The sequence below is a fragment of the Acartia tonsa genome, chromosome 8, assembly GCF_053477335.1.
Source record: "Acartia tonsa isolate MP-2025a chromosome 8, ASM5347733v1, whole genome shotgun sequence".
NCBI classification, from domain to species: domain Eukaryota; kingdom Metazoa; phylum Arthropoda; class Copepoda; order Calanoida; family Acartiidae; genus Acartia; species Acartia tonsa.
Genome location: NC_137267.1, coordinates 39,202,075 through 39,227,400, shown reverse-complemented (window position 1 = coordinate 39,227,400; position 25,326 = coordinate 39,202,075). Strand labels below are relative to the sequence as shown.

Sequence of the window (25,326 nt, the reverse complement as noted above, 5' to 3'; positions counted from 1 at the left end):
AGAAAGAGAAGTAATTCAAATGATTTTCTTTTAATAGAATCTATTAGATTATTTTGTTAAGAATTGTTTTCTCAATATAAAATTAGGAGGAATCTAAAGGGATAAGACAATGGCCAATAATTTGATGTACATCCCCAATGATAATGCACAAAAGTATCCCTTCTTTAGATTACAATTGGTTGAAACGTTTGGTCATTTAGATTAATGAATCATCCATGAAATTTCAGTAAAAGTCCCAAAAGATGTTGAGCTAACGAATAAGAAAATGTTATAACAATCCTTTGGGACTAATTTAATAAATAGGCCAATTTCCCCTTCCTCCCTGATAAAAATTATAAATTCAGAATTTGCTGAACCCCTCCTTCAATTCTTCGAACTAAAGATTTATAACTATCAAAGTTGTATCCTTTTCCTTTAAAAATACAATAATAGTTATTTATCGCATCGTATTATAGACAGCTTTCCGAGGATATCAAAATAAAAAATCATATTCTATTTATGATTTTTATTTTAATATTTGTGGAAAGTAGGCTGTAATAAGATGCTATACTGGAAATTAGGGACGCCGTCACTAGCTCTTATGTAAAATTTTACTTTCACTTTATAACGCTATTATAGCGAATATTTCAGGTTGTCAGTTTTTTGAGATATTGGGTAAGATTGGTCATCTGCAGCCGCATTTAGCCGCCATTTTCTTTTGCTAAAACTGCATCCACAGCCGTATGTCTAATATTTAGACAAAATGTAATAGCAACCGCTCTTTTTTCATCATTTGTTAACCGCAGTTACATCTAATTTGTGCGGCTGTCGAGCCTTGCTCTGATATTGGATAAAGTTACGTCCCAGTTAGTCAATGTACCAGATATTAAGGCTTCTATTTCATCCTTTGACTTAAAAGTTAGTAATATAATATGTAACAGGGTACATTTCCCCGAGATAAATTTCCCCCCGGGCACAATTGCGCACTTTTGGTGTGTTGTATCAGGTTAGACTAGTGTGCAGTTTTTATCTTTATAAGTAAGTAACAGGATGTTTGTCTGTCGGAATAACTTGACATTATAGATCTTAGTAAAAACTTAATGTTTGTCAGAATGTCGATATAAATTATTAGGATTACCTATTACGATGTAATGTGTCGTTAAAAGTCATTCATGACATGTCGACATATAATCGATTAGACATGATAAAAAGTAGGTTTATCTACTTGTTTATCTACAGTTTTTACATAGATAGGATAGGATAAAGTTTATTATAGGTAAGGCTAGAAAAAGGTTGAAATAGGAATATAATAATTAAAATAGAACCTATATAATCTTAATTGCCATTTATATGTTTTTAGAACTACTTAAAGAACACTTAAAAACATTATATAAATGGCAATTATTTATTTAATCATAAGTTTAATTATATCAGTTAATTGGTCAGTTTTTCTTAAAGTGCCTTGACGAGCACAAAATATCCCACTCCGCCTACCCCCTTCTCCTTATTTTGGAAAGAAAAGATTATACCCAATCGTTACAAGAAACTTTATGTTAGATATGGAAGAATTCTAACATGTTTTGATTATTAGTAAAGTACCACTAGAGGCCACTTAGGGTGGGTTTCTGCCAGTAAAATAAAATCATTTTGCTGTTATTTTATGCACTTCAGACTTATTATAACATTTTATGGTTGATGCATAATATTAAAATTTAAAATTTCCAAGAAAATTTACCCACGTATTAAAATTATGTATTGAAATTAGAAATGTAATGTCCATATTAGGCTCTAATTTGAGTTTTATGCAGGGATCTAAAGGGATAAGACAATGACCGATAATTTGATGTACATCCTCTATTTTAATACAAAAAATTACCCCTTTCTGTAGATACAATTAGTGGTTGAAACGTTTGTACACTCAACTATTTGAACCAACCGATCAAAATTCAATAAAAGTCCTAAAGGTTGTTGAGCCAACGAATAAGAAAGCGTTTTTATAAGACTTTGGGGACTTGTGTAAAAAAAAACAGCATATTGTCCCCTCCCTCCCTGCCATGTTAGGTTCTAATTTGTGTTTTATGAGTGTAGCTGTTTCTAATTAGAATATATCATTAATGTTCAGGGCTTATAGGATAAGTATGTATATAACAACCTTTTTCAATGAGTCCCATTAATACATTCCGTTATTCAAAGACCCAATTAAAAGTCGGCACAGGGTCCACGGGGTTGGGACATAGTTATTTATCCCCATACCCCTCTATTGTTTTACTTTAATGTCACAATATTTATTACCAATGAGTCGGTACTGTTTATACTACAGGGTGGGGCAAATAAGACCGGACAAACTTTAAACGGCCATAGCGCCAAAACTACTTGACCAATCAGGACGTTTGACCCCACTATTAAAAGCTTAGGTAATTACCTTTTAGCAAAAAAAAAATTTTGGATGAAGATGGGCTCTTACTCCGAGCTGGCCGCGCTTATGTTCAACAAGGCAGATTCGAAATGCGCCGGTGGAATAATCTGGATCCTCGACTAGGGCCCACTAAATCGGATCTCAGTCCATCTGTAGATGAGGTAGAGTTATGCAACTTGCTGGGGATACTGTTAGATACATAAATAAGACACTAGAAAAGACTAGAGCTCTCTATCTAAAGTGGCTTGGCTGTAGGACTCCGGCAAAGTGAAACGTGGCAGATTTTAAGATGTCAAAAATTGTGTGAAATCATGAAAATTTCTCGGTTCTCGACGTTAGAGACCCATATGGAACTTAAAAACTCATTTTAGACTATGGATTGCGCTGACAACCCTAGCTTAATCTTCATGCCATTTCCAAAAAGGTATAGAACGTCGTTCCAGCTCAACTGTGGTCCAAATAAGAGTCTCCGTGTCAAAGGGTAGCGTTAAAGTTGAGTGAATTTGGATCCTGCGGTTACTCACGTTCCTAAGGTAATGGGGCCCCCCAGCAGCCCGATCTTAATTCAATGGACTTTTGGGCCTGGGGCTTCTTTGAAGCATGCACCAATAGACGTGCCTATACTACAAAGACCTCCCTCATTGCCACCATCAAGGAGAAATTTGCCAGTTTGGACAGGGACATGGTGACCAGGGCCTGCAGGTGGTTCATGGGGCGGGTGGAGGCGGTGATTGAGGCTGGTGGCGATTTTATTAAATAATCTAATAGTTATATACCTATTTTGCTTGCCAGTTTTTAAAATTCAATAAAATCTTCAAAATTGACGATTTTATGTTCATTTGTTTAGAAGTTAGAATTTGTCCGGTCTTATTTGCCCCACCCTGTAGCTAGAGAAGTAATTGTTGATGTTTTTGATTGCAAATAATTTAATTTGAATAAATCATTCATTCATAAAAACTTGTTTAGCCTGTAAGTTTCAGAAAATTATTTCTAAATGTTTAAGGTTTATATATCCTTAGACGAAAAAGGCATTTCAAAATGACATCAGTTTTCATGAATACTAGCTTTTATTATATTGTTGGAAATGAAATTAACTTAATTAAAATAAACTACAATATTTTTTTAATTGAGAGGTAGAAGGTACCCTCCCTTAAAGTTATAATCCTTCCCAGGACTTATAGGAACCTTCATTGCAATTTTTTTTTAAATACAAAAAATATGATACTACGAAATAAAGCAAATACTTATTCTTTTCTGTCTGTAATTAGCAGATATCATTAATATGTTAAGATGTCTTTCTGTGAGTAATTTTACATGTATATAAATCAGATAAGGGGTCATGCTAAATGAAATTCCCATGCGGTGTTTCTTCAATCAAGCAAGAAAATATGACATATACATTATTATTAGTCTGGCAACAAATTTTTGTAGGTTATAATTATCCTATTCATATGATTTTTGGAATACTGATTCCTATTACCACAAGGTATAATGTTATAAGCGAAGCATCTCTATAATTAAGTCCTAAAAAATTAAGTATGTCCTTAAACATTACCCTGTATTTAAGAAGTTTTGCAATAAATTTACTTACATTAGATTTATTATATTATCATTAGAATATTTTTAGCATATCTTATTCATTATTAGGATATATTTTTGCTTAACTCTGTGATAATTAGTTAACGTGACTGTATAAACACTTTTCCCAGGGGTATTATTACATTAAACTCTGTGGATTTGTGTGGGCGAAAGATTTTAGGGAAATTTTTAAAAAGAAAATTTTATGTGATGTTTCTTAATACTTCCATTTAATTGATTCGTCGAGTTAGTTGAATAAAAAAGTACAAATTTATATATAATTAGACATACAAATTAATTTCCTACTAATTATGTTCTGACACTCTACAAGAATTATTGTTTGTCATTCTTTCTTATATTAGAGCTTCGCTTTTATTGATGTTGTCATCCTTGTTTTTGTGTTAAATTTCTATCAATCAACTTTTCAGTATGGCTTTAGAACCGGTTCTCAGCAATACTGAAAAATGATTTACATACAGCATTGTACTAAAAACAATTTACCACGAACATTGATATAAAATGATAATAAAAAATAAAAGATTAAAACCAGTTTTGTTTTCCTCACCCTTAGGCTAACTTTAAATTTTAATAACCGCGGAAAGCTGTCTATAGTACGATGCGATAAAATTTATAGCTATTTATGGAAAAGCTGCTCTGTTAAAAATTAATTAGATTAAGATATTTACCTGCTACCAAACACTTGAAAATTAATAACATTATCAAAATAACTCTTGCAACATACATTTTTTTTAAATTATTAAAATTACATTAACTTAAACACATTTTCCAATGATTAATAATGGTTTGAACAAATGAAACTGCTTTTGTTGTGTAAAAATCTGCTTTCTATCACTTTTACTGTTAGAATTTTCACTTGCAGACATAACTGTGCGTTTTTGTCACAGTATTAAAGTAAGAGAAGCTTTTCTATAATTAGAGTCGGTCCGTCCACTCGTAAGCAACAGTTAGCTTTTTTCGTTAATTTAGGCACGTTAGAAATGTTCTATTAATTTATAACTTTGCATGATGATTCCTATAACACTTAGGTACGATTTATGAAGCGTATTAACTCTATAATCGCTACCAGAAAGTCTGTACGTCCATTTAAAACAATCTTAATTTGTACAACAACTTTTTTTCATAAAATTATCCTATTTATCTGATTTTGGGAATATTAACTCCTAGGACAACAAGGTACAGCATTATAAGCGAGGCATCTCTATAATTGAATCCTAAAAATGAAAGTATTAAGTAGCTGAGTCACATTTTCTATCTCTGTTTTCATATTTATTAAAGAATTCTTAGATTTTTTAACTCCGGATTTTAGTTATTAGGTAGCTGAGTTACTAAAAAATAGATAATTGTATGTATAAAACAAATAAAATTTTTACAGAATTAAGTAAACAACTGTCACTTGTGTATAGGGCTTGACAGCCGCGCATCGGTAGCCCTGTTGCCGCTAATCTAAACCTTTTTTGTTTTATTTTACTGAACAGATCGATTCCATAAATAGAAACAGATTTAGAGGCGGTTTTCCTCAAAGTATCCATTCGATCATGGAAACCCCCCCCCCTCCCAATCAATCAAAATTCTAAAAAAAAGTGTTCAAAGTTTTTTAGCCAACAACGTCCAGAATCCCCTCCCTCCATGACATATAAGATTTTATTTGGATTAGTACTTATAAAATACTCTATCAGTTATCATAAAACAGTAAGATAAAAAAAATATTATTATTAATATTTGTTTCTTTTATCTTTACTTCATTTAGCACAACTACTCTATATCAAGTTTCTGTTAGAATTATTTTTTTATAATTAAAAGTACTTTTTATGTATTCCGACTAGTGGCGTCCACATGGTTTTGTTGTGGGGGTCCTACGGGGGAAAACAAAGGAGAAAGATAGACCTTCTTAAATTAAATTTTAAGTGGAGTGTTGTCACCAGAGATCTGAAGGGATAGTACAATGGCTGATAAATTGATGTACACCCCCAATGATGATTAATAGAATTACCACATCTGTGGATTACAATTAGTGGTTGAAATGTTGGGCACTCAACTTAATAAATTAACCAATTAAAATTCAAAAAGTCCCCATAGTTGCCAAACCAACGGATAAGAAAACATTTTTATAAAACTTTGGGGACTTGTAAAATAAACAGCCCAATGTCCCCTCTCCCTCTCTGATGATTTGTGTCTGTTTATTCTGTAAAACATTTAAACAAGCTTGCATTTATACAGACTGCGGCGTACACATAAATTTAATGGCAAAAGGCTAAAGAGAAATGAAACCCTGTTTTTTAAAAGTTTGCTTTAAATCCAATCATCCTTGTAATTTTTATCTCTGAGATAAAAGAATCAAAAACAGAAATTAAATTTGAACAACAGTCAACAAAATGAAGACCTTGCTTGTACTGGTGGCAGGCCTTGCCTGTACAGCTGCTGTTCATGACAGGATTCTGGAGGTGGATTCATTCCAGGGGTATCAGGTATTCAGGGCTTATCCCAGAAATGATCAAGATCTTGAATTTATCAACAGTCTTGAGTCACATGGAGTGTATGATTTCTGGACAGATCTGAGACGAGGAAAACCAGTTGATATCATGGTCCCACCAGCAGCCCAGAAGACCTTCATCAAACACATGACCGCTAAGGAGATTGAACATGAAGTTATGATTCCTGATATCCAAGAGCTTATTAATCTAGAGAAGGTTCAATCAAGAGTAGCATACAACACCTCAGCCGGTCATGACATGACCTGGACTGAATACCATCCGCTGGAGGATATGTACTCCTACCTGGATTACCTGGAGGCAACCTATGATTTTGTGACCACCCAGTCAATTGGTGAAACCTATGAGGGTCGTGACATGAGGATTGCCAGAGTTTGTAGAGGAATTTGTGGTGAGAAGCCAGCTGTCTGGATAGATGGAGGTAGGCAATGCATGTCATTTCCACCTTATATTACTCTTAATGCTTCCATACAATTATATATATGTAAAACCTTATAAGTATAAGATCCATGGTTAGTTAGCTTCAGTCACCTATCAAGGGATCTAGGGTAGTGTTGTCTTGCATTGAAAATTAACACTTTTACACCAGGCCAGGATTATTTCCATCTTTCATTTGGTTTTCCCCTGATACAGTGACCTTGATTTTGAATATATATTATGTATATTCTTATTATCTATTACCCAATTGGGGCGGGATTCTCTTTCGATTTCCAGTGATCATCTAGAGAACCTAAGGGCATCATCCGCTTGTGATGGGATGCAATACTCTAACGCCTACTGGTGGATATTAGGTTGAATAACATCCAAAAAGCGACCAACCCTTTGATTGCATGATCTTTGTATGATAAGTCTTAACTGTGCATGGTGATTAGTTGCGCCTGTTTTTGAGCCAAGGCATTCCCCCTACTCTAACTATTTATGTCATGTACCTAAAATAACAGCAGTAGGAGAAAATTTTAAGGTCTTTAGTTATGTTGCAGTTTAGGCAGTATCACCTCCCACAAATAAACGGATTCATAAGGTGTTGAGTCACGGTCGCGAGTTTGTATATTATCTATTCACTAGGTATCCATGCCAGAGAATGGGTGTCACCTGCCTCAGTTACCTGGATGTTGAATGAGCTGGTTGAGAATGATGCAGAACACCCTGATCTAACTCAAAACCTTGATTGGTAAGATTTTATTTTCAGTAGTGTTCAAAATCGATTAATATCCGCTGAATTATGACCAGTTTTCAACCATACTGAAAAATCATGTATAGCATCGTATTACAGATAGTTTTACATGAATAGTAAAATAAAATTAATACCAGATTTGTTAGCCTGTGCCTTCAGCCTTTTGGGGCTAAAAAAACTATAGTTAATTTTATGATTTTTACTTTAATATCCGCTGTTTGTAATATGATGCGATAAATAATTATCATCATCTTAATTTCTTCTAATTTATTTTTCAAGTTTTCATTATACTTTAATTCTTCATCAATGTTAAGGTATTTTCTTCCCTCGCACAACCCAGATGGATATGCTTATTCTCAATCCAAGGATAGGCTCTGGCGTAAGACTAGATCAGAACATGGCAGCATATTTGGATGCAAGGTATTTGTTATCAGCAAACCTACTCTATACTTTAAAATGTCTCTCAAGCCATATGTCCATCCGTCCTTTTAGAAACGTAGTGGGAAGAACATGACTTTCTTGGCTCCTTGATAGATAGAATGCGTAAACTTCTTGTCAACATTTCTATCATTATAAAACATAATTATGTTTTATTTGGACTGTTATGCTTAAAACTAAAGTTATCTCTTCTAGGACAAATTTAACTTGTCACCTATGATAACAGAAACATGTATTTAGCAAACAAGCAGGGAGGACCTGATTAATCAATTGAATGATTGTAGGGAGTAGATGCCAACCGTAACTGGGGATTTCACTGGAACGAGGGAGGAAGTTCCAATGACAAGTGCAGTGACACTTATCATGGTCCTGAAGCTTTCTCAGAGGTAGTTGATGAAAATTATATTTTTGTTATTACCTTATGCTGTGCCTTATTAAATAATAAGAAATAGCTCATAACCCCTACAGCAGCAGTAGTTATATTCCCTGAAGAGTAGAACCCAATCGGATCAGCAATTACCGAGATGTTAAGCTTCAGACAGAGAGTTAGGAATTATTCTACTTTGAATTATAGATTACCTATTCACTATTGCACTGTAAGACTGTAGACTCTCTTGCAAATGCTCTACTGGCTACTAGCAAGTATACAGTTAATAGCTAAAATTTTGCTTTCTTACAGACTTTTGATAAAGATGAGAGAAACTTTTATTCCAGGAAGTACTTTTTGGCACTTATTGATTCACAATTACAATAAATATGAAGCACAAAAAGGTATTAAGAAAGACCTTTTTGGTATTATCTAATAGCAAATTATAACAAATACTAGTGGCTTCATCAATAGCATTTAGGTAAAGTAAGAGGCAGAAAAAACAATGGGGGAAGTAATTGTTTAGAAGTTATCCGGAAATAAACTGAGCAGTAAAAGAAACTTTATGAAATATATTTTTTAAGGTGGAGAACAGAAATGTACGTGACTTCATACTTACAGTGAAGGACAAGCTGGTATTCTACAACACAATTCACAGCTACAGCCAGTTTATACTTCTACCATGGAGCTATACATGTTTGTATTTTTTTTAAATTACCACCTAAAAACAACATACATATCTAAGCTGTGCCACTTATCCTCTATGGGTTTTGACTAATTTTTTTTTTATTTACAGGGTTGGTAAATTTTCATTATTCACAGAAATTGACTTATAGAAAGCCAAAAAGTCCAAACTGTTTAGAAACTAATTCTTACAGAAATCATTAGGGATAATTCTTCACAGAAAATGACTTATAGATATCCAAAAAGTCCAAACTGTTTAGAAACTATTTCATACAGAAATCTTTTATGTTTTACTATGTACTCCTAGAATCTAAAGGGATAAGACAATGGTCGATAAATTGAATAACATCCCCAATAATGATGATAAAATTGCCCGTTTTGTAGATTACAATTAGTTGTTTAAACTACAAGACACAAATTTATAAACCAAGCAATCAAAATTCAATAAAAGTTCCTAAAGTTGTTAAGCCAACAAATAAAACTTTGGGGACTAGTGTAATAAACAGCCCATTGTCCCCAATCTCTCTGATGAATTCAATGAGACAAAGAATCCTTTACAGCTGAGTTACCTGACAACTATGACGATATGGAACAACTTGCACTGATGGGCAGAGATGCTATGGTTGCCAATGGTGGACAAGAATATGAGGTTAGTCTATATTACTGGAGCCTACAATTTAAAGATTATCATAATTGTCTTTCCTTCTATAAGTCTATAAAGCAATTTTAAATTTAGACAAAAACCTCAAATAAAGTCGTCTCTGTTTAGATTAATCAATTAAAATAATATAGCGGAATGTGCTTATTAGAAAATGTCGGCAGCATCCTAGTTTAGGAGTGGAGATACCCGGTATCATGAAAATTAAACCCCCCCCCGGGGGTATGCATCTATTTTGACACCCGGTATGCATCAATTTTGACCCGGTACATATTAATTTGGTCACCCCAATTTTTTTTGCTTAAAACAGACAAATGGGTAATGAACAATACATAGTGGGTCAAAAATAAAGCATACAGGGTACAAAATTAAAGATAGGGGGTAAAAAGATAAAGGGTCAAACATATAACCCCCCCCCCCCCCGGTATGCATCAATTTTGACCCGGTATATATTAATTTGGTCACCCCAATTTTTTTTGCTTAAAACAGACAAATGGGTAATGAACAATACATAGTGGGTCAAAAATAAAGCATACAGGGTACAAAATTAAAGATAGGGGGTAAAAAGATACAGGGTCAAACATATACCCCCCCCCCCCCCCCCGGTATGCAACAATTTTGACACCCCGTATGCATCAATTTGGACACCCGGTATGCATCAATTTGGACACCAACAAAATTAAGATAGATGGTCAAACAAATACCCCCCCCCCCCCCGGTATGCATCTATTTTGACACCCGGTATGCATCAATTTTGACCCGGTATATATTAATTTGGTCACCCCAATTTTTTTTTGCTTAAAACAGACAAATGGGTAATGAACAATACATAGTGGGTCAAAAAAAAAGCATACAGGGTACAAAATTAAAGATAGGGGGTAAAAAGATAAAGGGTCAAACATATACCCCCCCCCCCCCCCCCCCGGTATGCAACAATTTTGACACCCCGTATGCATCAATTTGGACACCCGGTATGCATCAATTTGGACACCAACAAAATTAAGATAGATGGTCAAACAAATACCCCCCCCCCCCCCTGGTATGCATATATTTTGACACCCGGTATGCATCAATTTGGACCCCGTATGTATCAATTTGGTCACCCCAATATTTTTGGCTTAAAATAGACAAATGGGTAATGAACAATACATAGTGGGTCCAAAATAAAGCATACAGGGTACAAAATTAAAGATAGGGGGTAAAAAGATACAGGGTCAAACATATACCCCCCCCCCCCCCGGTATGCAACAATTTTGACACCCCGTATGCATCAATTTGGACACCCGGTATGCATCAATTTGGACACCAACAAAATTAAGATAGATGGTCAAACAAATACCCCCCCCCCCCCGGTATGCATCTATTTTGACACCCGGTATGCATCAATTTTGACCCGGTATATATTAATTTGGTCACCCCAATTTTTTTTTGCTTAAAACAGACAAATGGGTAATGAACAATACATAGTGGGTCCAAAATAAAGCATACAGGGTACAAAATTAAAGATAGGGGGTAAAAAGATAAAGGGTCAAACATATACCCCCCCCCCCCCCCCCCCCCGGTATGCAACAATTTGGACACCCCGTATGTATCAATTTTGACACCCGGTATGTATTAATTTGGTCACCCCATTTTCTTTGCTTTTGAAAGGATAAGACAGGCAAATGGATAATGAACAATACATAGAGGGGTCTAAACTCAAGCATACAGGGTACAAATTTAAAGATAGGGGGTCAAATGAATAGTTGTGAGGTCGGGGGGGGGGGGGGAAGGGACCCCCAACCTCCCTAAAAACCTAACTTTTTTTGTTTATGGACTAATTTCAAAATTTTTTTTTTCCTTTTGAAAGGATAAAACAAGCAAAAGGTAATAAAGAATACATAGGGGGTCTAAACTCAGGCATACCGGGTGCAAGTTCAAAGATAGGGGGTCAAAATTAATAGTTGTGAGGGGGGGGGAGGGACCCCCAACCTCCCTAAAAACCTAATTTTTTTGTTTATGGACTAATTTTAAATGTATTTTTCCTTTTGAAAGGATAAACCAAGCAAAAGGTAATAAACAATACATAGGGGGTCTAAACTCAAGCATACCGGGTGCAAATTTAAAGATAGGGGGTCAAAATTAATAGTTGTAATGGGGGGTAGAGACCCCCAACCACCAAAAAAACCTAACTTTTTTGTTTATGGACTAATTTCAAAAGATTTTTTCCTTTTGAAAGGATAAAACAAGCAAAAGGTAAAAAACAATACATAGGGGGTCTAAACTCAAGCATACCGGGTGCAAATTTAAAGATAGGGGGTCAAAATTAATAGTTGTAATGGGGGGTAGGGACCCCCAACCACCCTAAAAACCTAACTTTTTTGTTTATGGACTAATTTCAAAATTTTTTTTTTCCTTTTGAAAGGATAAAACAAGCAAAAGGTAATAAACAATACATAGGGGGTCTAAACTCAGGCATACTGGGTGCAAATTCAAAGATAGGGGGTCAAAATTAATAGTTGTGAGGGTGGGGAGGGACCCCCAACCTCCCTAAAAACCTAACTTTTTTGTTTATGGACTAATTTCAAATGTTTTTTTTCTTTTGAAAGGATAAAACATGCAAAAGGTAATAAACAATACATAGGGGGTCTAAACTCAAGCATACTGGGTGCAAATTTAAAGATAGGGGGTCAAAAATTAACGCTTCTTTTACCCCAGAGTAGTATGTGGGGGGAGGTTGTTGGTTGAGTCCCCCCTCAAAATTTAAATTAATGAATTGAAGTTTCAATAATAATAAACAAGCAAAAGGTAATAAACAATACATAGGGGGTCTAAACTCAAGCATACCGGGTGCAAATTTAAAGATAGGGGGTCAAAATTAATAGTTGTAATGGGGGGTAGGGACCCCCAACCACCCTAAAAACCTAACTTTTTTGTTTATGGACTAATTTCAAAAGTTTTTTTTCCTTTTGAAAGGATAAAACAAGCAAAAGGTAATAAACAATACATAGGGGGTCTAAACTCAAGCATACTGGGTGCAAATTTAAAGATAGGGGGTCAAAATTAATAGTTGTAATGGGGGGTAGGGACCCCCAACCACCCTAAAAACCTAACTTTTTTGTTTATGGACTAATTTCAAAAGTTTTTTTTCCTTTTGAAAGGATAAAACAAGCAAAAGGTAATAAACAATACATAGGGGGTCTAAACTCAAGCATACCGGGTGCAAATTTAAAGATAGGGGGTCAAAATTAATAGTTGTAATGGGGGGTAGGGACCCCCAATTACCCTAAAAACCTAACTTTTTTGTTTATGGACTAATTTCAAAAGTTTTTTTTCCTTTTGAAAGGATAAAACAAGCAAAAGGTAATAAAACAATACATGGGGGGTCTAAACTCAGGCATACCGGGTGCAAATTCAAAGATAGGGGGTCAAAATTAATAGTTGTAATGGGGGGTAGGGACCCCCAACCACCCTAAAAACCTAACTTTTTTGTTTATGGACTAATTTCAAAAGTTTTTTTTCCTTTTGAAAGGATAAAACAAGCAAAAGGTAATAAACAATACATAGGGGGTCTAAACTCAAGCATACTGGGTGCAAATTTAAAGATAGGGGGTCAAAATTAATAGTTGTAATGGGGGGTAGGGACCCCCAACCATCCTAAAAACCTAACTTTTTTGTTTATGGACTAATTTCAAATGTTTTTTTCCTTTTGAAAGGATAAAACAAGCAAAAGGTAATAAAACAATACATAGGGGGTCTAAACTCAGGCATACCAGGTGCAAAATCAAAGATAGGGGGTCAAAATTAATAGTTGTGAGGGTGGGGAGGGACCACCAACCTCCCTAAAAACCTAACTTTTTTGTTTATGGACTAATTTCAAATGTTTTTTTTTTCCTTTCGAAAGGATAAAACAAGCAAAAGGTAATAAACAATACATAGGGGGTCTAAACTCAAGCATACCGGGTGCAAATTTAAAGATAGGGGGTCAAAATTGATAGTTGTAAGGGGGGGTAGGGACCCCCAACCACCCTAAAAACCTAACTTTTTTGTTTATGGACTAATTTCAAAATTTTTTTTTTCCTTTTGAAAGGATAAAACAAGCAAAAGGTAATAAACAATACATAGGGGGTCTAAACTCAGGCATACCGGGTGCAAATTCAAAGTAGGGGTCAAAATTAATAGTTGTGAGGGTGGGGAGGGACCCCCAACCTCCCTAAAAACCTAACTTTTTTGTTTATGGACTAATTTCAAATGTTTTTTTTTCTTTTGAAAGGATAAAACATGCAAAAGGTAATAAACAATACATAGGGGGTCTAAACTCAAGCATACTGGGTGCAAATTTAAAGATAGGGGGTCAAAAATTAACGCTTCTTTTAACCCAGAGTAGTATGTGGGGGGAGGTTGTTGGTTGAGTCCCCCCTCAAAATTTAAATTAATGAATTGAAGTTTCAATAATAAGAAGGATGGATATGTTCTTAAAGGAACCCTGCAAGAAATACCCTGCTTTCACTGCTTAAAGCCTGCCATGAGTAGATCCAATACCCAAAGTTTGAAGCCTCCAGCTTCAATAACAAAAAAGTTACAGACATTTTAAAATGATTCTTTTAGTACAATGAAAATTTTGAAAGATTTTCATTGTACTAAAAGAAAATTTCAATATTAAATTTTGTAAGAAATACAGATGCTCAGCTGTTATTGGTTGTTCAGCGGACTTTGCGCGCACTCAGGCTTCTGATTGGCTGGAAATCCTAGAGGCTGGTATTCTAACGCTACAGTACTCTCAATACAACGCAAATTAAACTGAATTTTTTTTAATGGTTTTGACTATAAAGAATAGTGCTTTTTTTGTAAAAATGTTAAAAGTTACTGGCATCCTAAGTTTCTGCCAAAAATAAGCTTATAATTTTCTTTTTAGGCAACCTATTTTAATAATGAAAATTATATTATTAGCAATGAAAAACTTTCAAAATTGTCAATTGTACTACAAATAAGATTTTGAAATGTCTATAACTTTTTTGTTTTTGAAGCTGGATGCTTCAAATTTTGGGTATTGGGTCTACTTGTGGCAGTCTTTCAGCAGTTAAAGCGTTATATTTCTTGCATGGTTCCTTTAAACTGTTTTTAACCTATTTTTAAAACATATACAGTATGACCCTCGAAAAAGTATTTTTTAGCATCTACAGCCCTTATTTCTCAATGAATTATCATAAAATGTATATGTCCTTGTTCTCTATAGATTTCCACATAAGTAGATATAAAAATATTTTTTTTACCTCCATTAACACCGGAGATTTTTAGAGCTAAAGTTTTGAAAAATTGACTGAGGAAAAAGTAACTTTTAACATGAAACAACTTTTTTAGCAAAATTAAGGTAGAAATTCTTTTATTTTTGTTACTAGCAGAAACTTTATACAAAAAACGAAATAAAAAAATTAGTTTTTGAGAAAAAAGCATTTTTTTACACATATTTTTTGAGTCTTTCTAGTTTAATGGTGTTTTGAAAAACTTACTTAATAGGCAAAATTGTTTTAAATTAAAAAACCAAGCAAATCTTTATGAATAAAGCAGGAAAATTGTTTTTGTTTCATAATCCTAACTTTAATAACAAAAAAGTTATAAAGAAAATAAAATTTCAACATAATGAATTTTTAGTATTAAAAGCTTAATCAACCCTCTATTAAATGATTGAGATGTCGGAGCAACTGTCATAATTAATCCTTTTCATAAATAAGGGTAAATAAATAACCTAAAATTTGCAAATAATCAATTCATTTAGTAGTATTTTTTGCCATAAAAAATTGATATTTTTTGGAGTAATAAAAAAGAAATAATTAGTTAACTTGTTTTTCTTTGTGTATCATTATTCAGTTGCCAGAAAAACATAATATAACCATCCAATAATTATGAGAAACAAAAAAAATTCTTTTTCTCAGTCACTTTTTCAAAACTTTGGCTCTAAAAATCTCCGGTGTTAATGGAGGTAAAATTAAAATTTGTATATTTACTTATGTGGAAATCTTTAGAGAACAAGGACATATACATTTTTGAATGATTCATTGAGAAATAAGGGCTGCAGATGCTAAAAAATACTTTTTTGAGGGTCATACTGTATAAAAAATATACTATGACACCAGTAGAATCAAACTGCAGAGCCTAAATTTGAATTAAGTCCCCAATAAACTTTTTTGGGGGGATTTAAAAATTAATTTTTACTGTTGCTGTGGTCCTTTTTGATCAGAGCAAAAGTTCTTTTTTTATTTGGTTAAAATTCATAGCTTTTAGAGTGTTTTGTTTCCTAAATATTGTATTCTGGTATAGAGTAAAATTAGGCCTTTTGATTTTACCTAAATTAATTCATTAAAAAGTTAATTCTTTACAACATATCAATGAATTAACATTATCATGTTTGTTTTCTATCACTTATTTAAAACACATAAAAATTGGCTGTAATGGGTTAAAATTGTGTAAGATGCTGTAAGATGACAACAAATGTTTATGCAATATAACAAATTTGTTTTTGTCACATATACAAATATGATATAATATAAGATTATTCAAACTTATTTTTTTAAATATCTTTTAAAAGTATGTATCTTTTATGTGTATGGTTTTTATTCTTTTCATTTTAATAAAATAAAAATTATTTAACTACATTGGAAATAAGTCACTTTGTGAAAACACTCTTTTTTGAAATGTAAAGACTTGAAATGGAAGAAGACTTGTTATTGGTTCAGACTTCAGAATTATATGTTTTATTGTATATGTTAGATTTTTCAATGAAATTAATTGTTTTAGAAAAAAAAATATTTCAATTGAACAGAGTAATGTTTTTTTTATTGTATCAATATAAAGTAAATTATATAAATTGTTCTAAAAGCCACAATATTACCCCGAGTAAAAAAGACCTTTTGCTCTAGTCAAAATGACCAGAGCAACATTAAAAATTAACCTTTAAATCCCCCAAAAAAAGTTTATTGGGGACTTAATTCAAATTTGGGCTCTGCAGTCTGATTCTATAGGTGTCCTAGTATATTTTTGACCATCCATTCAAAAATAGGTTAAAAACAGTTTAAACCCCCATACCCCTGTTCCGTCCAAAAAGTATTATCATCCGATTTGTGTGATTTGAAGAGGTTGTGTGAAAAATGTCGTCTTTGTAGATATTTTAGGTCAAAATAAACTATCAATCAATAAAAGAATAGCAATCAATCAATAAAAGAATTTTTTATATTATATATTTAACAAAGAAAAAAAAAACAATTTTGTATCAAAATAATATCTAAATAAAACAAATTATTGAATAGAAATGGCTTTCTTTTTTTACAAGTTTAAATACAATTCTTTTAACTTTTTTATAGGAAACTTTATGAAACCCGCGACCGTGGCTCAACACGCAGCGCATTCGCTAGTCGTTGGGAAGGTGATAGGTTCGAATCTCGGTCTGACACCGCGTCAAAACTAAAGACGTTAAAAATGGTTCCTACTGCTGCTATGTCAGGTGCACGACATAAATAGTTAGAGTAGGAGGAATGCCTTGGCCCAAAACAGGCGCAACTCACTACCATGCACAGTTAGGACTTCTCAGACAAAGGTCGTGCAATCAAAGGGTTAGTTGTCTGGTGGGCAAATGGACGCTTTACACCGCAATCATAGGGCTTAGGGCTGACAGCCCTATCCCATGTCCATAAAAAGCCAAATTGTTACAGAAACACTGACAAATTGTCAGCGGCCAATGCTCCCCCTGTGGAGTGAAAAGGGCTTATTACTTTTTTTTTATAGGAAACTTTTATATATTTCTTTAAAATCCAGTATTTAGAGTAAGTCCTGTATGAGACTAGGTGTAAAGATATCAGTTATAAAACTTTGGGTACCAGGTGTAGTTTACAGTGAAATGTTTACTAATGGTTATAAAACTTTGGGTACCAAGTGTAATATACAGTCCAATGTTTACAAATTGTTATAATACTTTGGGTACCCAATGTAATTTAAAGTCAAATGTTTACTAATGGTTATAAAACTTTGGGTATCAAATGTAACTTACAGTCCAATGATTACTAATGGTTATAAAAGTTTGGGTACCAATTAGTCCTCTTAATATAATTAGCCTTATTCATTACAGGTTTATTAATTAAGAGAAAATTGTCTGTAATATGGCTGAGAACCGATTCTAATCTAGCGGATATTTATCGGTTGCGAAGCCATTTTTAACGTTAACTTTTCTTGCAAAATAAAACCACTTAAAATAAAGATAGGAGTCTGAAAATTTTTGTGTAGATTCCTTAAACAAATTAGAATCGCCGCTCTTTTATGCTTCGTGCTCGATTTTTAACTTTAAAACCCTTTATTATGCAATGTTTGTCCGTAGGTTATTTACATTTAAATTTCGTATCAATTAAATTTCAACAAAATTAACATTAACTTTTTTTTGCAAAAAAAAACACTTAAAATAAAGATAGGAGTCTGAAAATTTTTGTGTAGATTCCTCAAACAAATGAGAATCGCCGCTATTTTATGCTTTGTGTTCGATTTTTAACTTTAAAATCCTTTAATTATGCAATGTTTGTCCGTAGGTACTAAACGACACTAAAAATATCTCCTCAAATCACGATCCCCCTTTGAATGGCCCTAAATCGGTAGTTTTGAAAATGAAATTTTAAACATAGTTAGTTTAAGTAGTTCCTAGTACACACAAATTTTATTAATATCAAAGCAATACGAAAAAAGTTATCGCTTTCGTAAAAAAGGCACTAAAAACGATAAGAAAACAGCATTATAAACTCTCTCAAAACTGGTTTTTATTTGTACCTATTAAATTAGCTTAAAAATAGCGTTAAATTTGACGATTTTAACGTTAAAACAACGTTGAAAACGGCAAAAAAGGCCGTTTTTCTATAGCCATTACATTACTTTAAAAGTATAGTAAAAAAAATGTTAAAAATTACGTTTTTTTATTCACCTATTGGTCTGTATTAATTCTCTATCTAGGGACTTACATCTATTGGGAGTAAAATCAAGAAAAAGTTAAAATATCTGTTTTGTTTAAAAATTTACACATAGATGTCTCCAAGTTTTAAGGAAACTTAGACTTGCCAAATAACAATATGACCATACAGGCATTAAAAACATATAACAAACATATATAAACAAAGGCCAAACTATTTTATCCTATACTTTTATCATTTTAATCATCTTTTATATGTGATCAGAGCCTCCTGCTACTTCTATCTAGTTCTTAACAAGGTATTAACCACTCCTAACTAACCCTTTCCCCTCTTTGAAATAGATTTGGGGTTAAAGATGATTATTAATCTAGAGGAAATTCGCGCGACGAAGGACCTCCAAGGACACCTCCCAATCAAAGGGTAAATATAGATAGGGTCCATTTTGACCCCCTTCTATATTGACCCCCCCCCCCCCCGTATGTGTCGGTTTTGACACCCGGTAAGTGTCAAAATGGACACCCCCCTCCATATAGACCCCCCCCCCCCGTATGTGTTGAATTTGACACCCAGTAAATGTCAAAACGGACACACCCCTCCATACATGAAGGGGGGTGTCTGTTTTGATACATACCGGGTATCAAAACTGACACATACGGGGGGGGGGGTCAATATACTGGGGGGTGTCCATTTTGACATATACCGGGTGTCAAAAATGATGCATACCGGGGGGTGTCCATTTTGACACATACCGGGTGTCAAAATTGAAGATACCCCCGGGGGGGGGGTTTAATTTACATGATACCGGGTATCTCCACTCCTAAAGTAGGATTATCCCGAAAATGTCTTATTTTACTTGTAGTTGGTAACTTAATAAAAAGTGCATTGAGCTTGAATGCTGCAATATTATTGAGATTTTAATTGATTGATTTAAACGTAGAAGTCCTTTTTGTACTGACAAACCATCTCAGGCCATCTTTATTACTGCAAAACCAATGCTTGATAGGGAACATATTCTTTCAGAACAGATCTCCTTAAGTTGACTTAACCATAGTGTCGAATACATTTTCAGAAAGAATAGTGAAGCCTCAGATCTAAAATAACACCACTAGTATTTAAGTAAATTTGGGTTTATATTAAAAATAATAAGTATTTGCTGAGCAAGTTTTGCTTTCTAAATATTTAGACAAAATTACCCAAAGATATGCGTGTGTAAGTAATATATTAGTTATTTATCATATCGTATTATAGACAGCTTTCCGCAGATATTAAAATGAAAAATTATACGATTAAAATCAGTTTTGTTAGCCACAAATGGCCGAAGATTCGGGCTAACTAAATTGGTATTAATCTTATGATTTTTATTTTGTTGGAAGTTGGAAGTTGTCTACAAAAGGATATGATACATAAAAACCAGCGGATATGAATCGATTTTAAAGCCAAACTGGAATATATTTTTTTAAATATTTGAAATTGTAGGTTGGTTGTATTCCCTGCATCCTGTATGTTGCAAGTGGAGGATCTTTGGATTGGGTCCTGGGAGTAGCTGAAGTTCAATATTCCTTTGCCATGGAGCTCAGAGATACGGGTAAGGTTTACTTATTTTCTTAGAATTCATCTTTACAGTAATGAATGTACATTTATTTATAAGTAGATCAGAGTCGAAAATCCAATCCTCGAAACACACCAAAAGAACCTTAAAGTATAATACAATAACAATACTTGAAATCTATCTAATTATAAATATAAAAATTTGGTTAGTTGCATGAGATCCAATATTTAAAGTAACCTGAATGGGTTTCAATACAATTGTAAAATAATTGTTTACAAATTTTTCAGGAACATATCATAATATGGACAATTTTCTAAGATTAATAAAAATATTTATCATAAAATCAATACTAATTATGTTGGCATGCGCTCTGGCCCCTAAGGGCTAACAAATCTAAATTAATAATAAAACCTTTCATTTTATTATATGAAGAAATCTGTCTTATTAACTATTCCATAGTTTACCTGAAATGAAAACTATTTTAGGCCGGTATGGATTCCTGTTGCCTCCAGATCAGATTATCCCAACAGCCAGAGAAACCTGGGACTTCCATATCAATGTCATCAGAGAAATATTTGACAGACTTCCTTAAACTGTTTTTGAACAATTTCGTAAAAAGTACTCAATGAATAAAGAAAATTAACTTTAAACCCACAAAAAAATTTGGTGGTTTATTATTCCTATTTCTAACTCTGTAGTATGATTCTACAGGTGTTAGAGTACATTTTTGATATACCTTTTAAAATGTTAGAAATATTTATTTTTTTCCATAATAAATCAAAATGATATTTTTTCATTACTCATATTTGATTAATTTGACATATTCTTTCAATTTGTAATAAAATATAACAATATTAAAATATTTTTTTTATTAGCATTATCCTACAACTAATTAAAACAAATACCTCCATTGAGAACAATGATATATGTAAGAATTTTCGAATATTTTGTATAAAACAAGGAAAATGCCCCTGTAACGTATTTTCTTTCTTGAGACATAATTCTTTTTCGAGCCTAACTTGAAATTCTGAATGCTGTTGTGTAGAAAGTCGAATGCCTAGTTCTGAAGTCGCAGCCAGACGTTCTGAAGTCGCAGCCAGATCGATTTTCGTCAACTATAGTGGCACATTTGCGGTCGGACTAATCATTTCATCACAACAGCCTGTATCTGTGTTTCTACATTACCTTGAAGCTCTGTATAGTACCTGTATTAAAATTACGACACACAATACAAATGATCGACCAATGATAGGCCAATACACAGACTAAACTACCAATGGCAGGCCAGTATACATTTTATTTGACCAATGGTATGCCAGTATGACCTCATTTATTATAGGCACTATAAAAAGCTTTCATTACCTTCAATGTGATCAGTTGAAATTTACATTTTCAAAAAGTTTAAAATTTAGAATCATGTCAAGCATGCAGATATTTCTTTATTTCAATCAAATAATCAAATTAATTTTTCTCTGTCTGAAACTTTTTTCTGATATTTAAGGAGAGATGAAAAGAATTTATAAATTAAATAAATCTTTTAATATCCAATAAATAGCAAATTATCTTATACAATTACATTTGCAGACCTCTTTATTTTTTCTTTGTCAAATCTGTGTCTGCCCTGTTCTCCTTTTAATATAATTGTGTAAAGAATATATGCCCCTGCCCTTGTTTGTCCCTAATTAAATGCTATGCTGTGGTCAAAATATTCTACCTAGAACAAAGATCTTATTCATAAGGTTCCTCAAAAGGCGTACACAGTTCTTTTATTTTGGAGGAAATGTTGTACTTTTTAGTCAAATTCGAACACATTTGGAGTAACAAGATGTTTGTATGTGTGTCTTTGTGGCTGTGCATTAGTGTAGCGAAGGATCTCGCCAATCGCTAAACCATAACGGTGAAGCTTCGCATAAGTTTATGGAAGGTTTATAACTATTTCAGGGGAGGAGAAATTATGCTAGGTATAACCCTTCCCCTGAATAGCCTACTAATTTCTTGACATGATATTGAGACGTATTGTTTAGAGTTTAGACAAGTAAGGCAATAGCAGGGAAGGAGGGAATAATAGACTGTGAAAACACTGGTAACCAAAGTTTTATAACTAAGTTATCATATTCGTTGAATCAAAAATACCCTTTTTTAAAATTACCGGTTGGTTCTAAATAAGAAATATCCAAGATTTTCCACCAAAACATTTGATATAACGATGGGGTAATTTTGTTTATCATGAAAATCAATTCATCTTCCATCGTCTTATCCCTTGAGATCCCTGGACCAAGGGGAAAGAGATTTTCTCTATAACTAGGTCCAAACAATATATTCAATATTCCACTGATAGGTAAAGGAATTAACAAAAACGAAAAAACTTATAATACCTGTGCAAGGACGTCCAAGCTTTTTCAATTTTTTGAGGGGGGTGGAGGTATAATCTTAAAAAGGGTGATTTATCTTGGGAGGGTGGTGATACCCTCCCCCAAAATAGTTATAAACCTTCCCAGAACCTATAAAAGGCTACCCTGTAAAGGAGAACCATATCGGTTAAGTGGTTAGCGATATCCATCAGTACAGACAGACAGACACACACTGATCCTGTTACTTTATCATAAGGATATCAGAGCTATCCGTGATATCGATTGACAGACTGATGTATATATAATCAAAACATATATTGAATATTTTAATTTAACAATTTAAAATACCCTAATTAAGACTTTTATAAACAATTGTATAGGGAAAAATCAATCTAAATTTTGTATTATAATGTAAAATGTCAAACAACAACCCTACAAAACTTTGAACCTAGCGTTATCAACTTAAGAATTATGTCGTCATTTTTAGAAAAGCGTTAATGCTCAAAGTTAGCTTTAATATCCACGTAAATGTATTTAGATCTTTGATTTGTCATCCTTTTTTAAAAATTCAGCAATGAACAATTAAATCAACTGACATGCTATCGACAAACCCCATCTTAACTTAAATGTCACCAGAATTTTACTAGGTTCAACAGAGATTTATGTAAAATGTTTATTTATATTTATTTAAGGAAGTATTAAATGTTAAATTTTTAATAGATTTGTCACTCTAGATGGACAATAATGATCAGATATCAGTGAAGGATATTTGTTTATATTTTGTTTAGCTTTATCCTATTAAGCTCAACTATTTTTTGCTAACTTATCTTATGAATTAAATAAAAAACAATGATGAAAAAATCTTTAAGTGATCACTAAAAAATATGGAAGGACAAACCGACAAAATTGATCATCGAGAAGGTGTTCAGTTGATAAATGTGTAAATTAATTCTAAGAAAGATTTACAATGTTTTTATGCATGACCCACAAACTGTCAGACAAAGTAAATTATACACTTGATACTATTGATATAGGGAATCTTCACCAAAAGTTTCAGTCATATATCTTCAATAGCTGCCGAGAAAATCTCCCATAGCATTACAGAGCTGACGGACAGACAAAGTGAATTATAGAGTAGCTTCGCTACTAAAAATACCTGCCCTAAGTACCAAAATCAAAAACTTTCTAACCAATACAATTTGTTCCTATCGGTCTAATTAGGTAAGTGGTGATTTAAACTTTCTATTTTTATAAATTTAGGTATCAGAGTTGTTGAATTGTTTATTATGACAAAATTTTAAAATTGCTGTGGGGGATTTTAAACTACTTGTTTGTTAATCTTAACTATCCAAAGTTTAAAATCGACATGACAATTCTAAGCTGCATAAAGCCCTTGAGACTATTGATGATGTCGCTTATTATAATGTTCATTAATTTTATGTTGCTTTAAAAATTCGCAAATATGGCTCGTGCTTGAAAGCATGATAATTTTAGTGTATTTGTTTTGGTCAACTCACGAATGTAGGGATAGTACAATGGAACAGATTATTTATGTTCCAAAATGTTGATTTTACATCTTACTGTATATATTTTTTTAATTTTATTCTTTTTTTAAAATCGACATGCAGAAAAGTTAGCAAAAAAACAAGGATGACAACATCAATTAGTGGTTAATTATTCTAACCTAATTGTAATTGTTACAGGAAACATCATCCAAAGTTTGAAAGCGATAGAACTATCGTGCCTAAATCTAAGAACAGAGCCAACTATTGCTTACGGAAATACAGAACCTATAATAGAAAATCTTCGCTTAAAAAAAAAATATTCTTTTTTGCCATATCGTTTGTCCCTGGTCATCAAGATGACTAAACATAAAAATTACAATTTTGAACTACATAGAAAATGAAAATAGAATTTAAAATAGGAAAAGAAAAAAAATATGAAGGAAAAAACTTTTAAACCCTTGAAAGAGAGGTTACATTATGCTGTGGATAATTGTAATGCCCATTGTTTTACAAACACTTCCTCTCAATAGTTGGCTTTCTTCTGATACTTTATCAAAACTTGATTGGTTTGGAACAAATGAGCAGTGTCAAACTTTTCTGTCATTAATTTTAGGCTATAGAATTTATAGTTAGAGTTGTAGAGCAATTTATCGTCAATTGTCTTACACTTAAGATCACTGGGTGTCAATATATCATAATGGGGAGAGGTGACAAAAGAGCTGCTGGTTCTTACTGTTTTTTTTCTATGGCAGACCCTTATAGTAAATGGATACACACTTTTTTATGATATTCATAATTGTTTCTCCATAGAGTTAGGGTTCTATCGATTTTAGAACAACACATTGTATTAGTATCTATAGCTATAAGATGTTATAAATATTTAGGGTCAAACCTATGTTCGATACATTGATGTATATTCCCAGTAATTATAATATAACCCTTCTCTAGATTAAAATTATATTGGAATATCAAACTTACTTAGCATGATTTTATAAAAAGAACCCAATGTTTTAGCCAATCAATGAGAGAGCATGTTCATAAAACTTTGGGTTTCAGTTTAATTTACATCCCAACATCCACTGCGGGGCTACACAGTACCCAATTTAACCTAACCTGACAAACAATTACCCCTCCCCCCTTTTTAAATTTATAAAAAAATGCCGTCATACATTATAAAATACATTAGCGGCTTCTTA

General features: G+C 33.0%; 1 protein-coding gene across 1 annotated transcript; it reads left to right on the top strand.

The window, feature by feature from the left end:
* Positions 1-6,324: 6,324 nt before the first annotated feature.
* On the top strand, positions 6,325-20,924 carry LOC145326916 (carboxypeptidase B-like). The gene is made up of 8 exons (XM_080170366.1): positions 6,325-6,904; positions 7,549-7,654; positions 7,972-8,077; positions 8,380-8,481; positions 9,047-9,158; positions 9,707-9,795; positions 20,202-20,310; positions 20,760-20,924. Exons 1-8 carry the CDS (start codon positions 6,367-6,369, stop codon positions 20,864-20,866), a joined length of 1,269 nt encoding a protein of 422 aa, XP_080026492.1. The 5' UTR covers positions 6,325-6,366; the 3' UTR covers positions 20,867-20,924.
* Positions 20,925-25,326: the final 4,402 nt, after the last annotated feature.

Bases quoted from the DNA above. Each gene is read 5' to 3' on its own strand.
- LOC145326916 (XM_080170366.1), top strand. From the start codon at position 6,367: ATGAAGACCTTGCTTGTACTGGTGGCAGGCCTTGCCTGTACAGCTGCT. The intron at 8,078-8,379 runs GTATTTGTTATC...GAATGATTGTAG, and splicing joins GCAGCATATTTGGATGCAAG to GGAGTAGATGCCAACCGTAA. The intron at 9,796-20,201 runs GTTAGTCTATAT...TTGAAATTGTAG, and splicing joins ATGGTGGACAAGAATATGAG to GTTGGTTGTATTCCCTGCAT.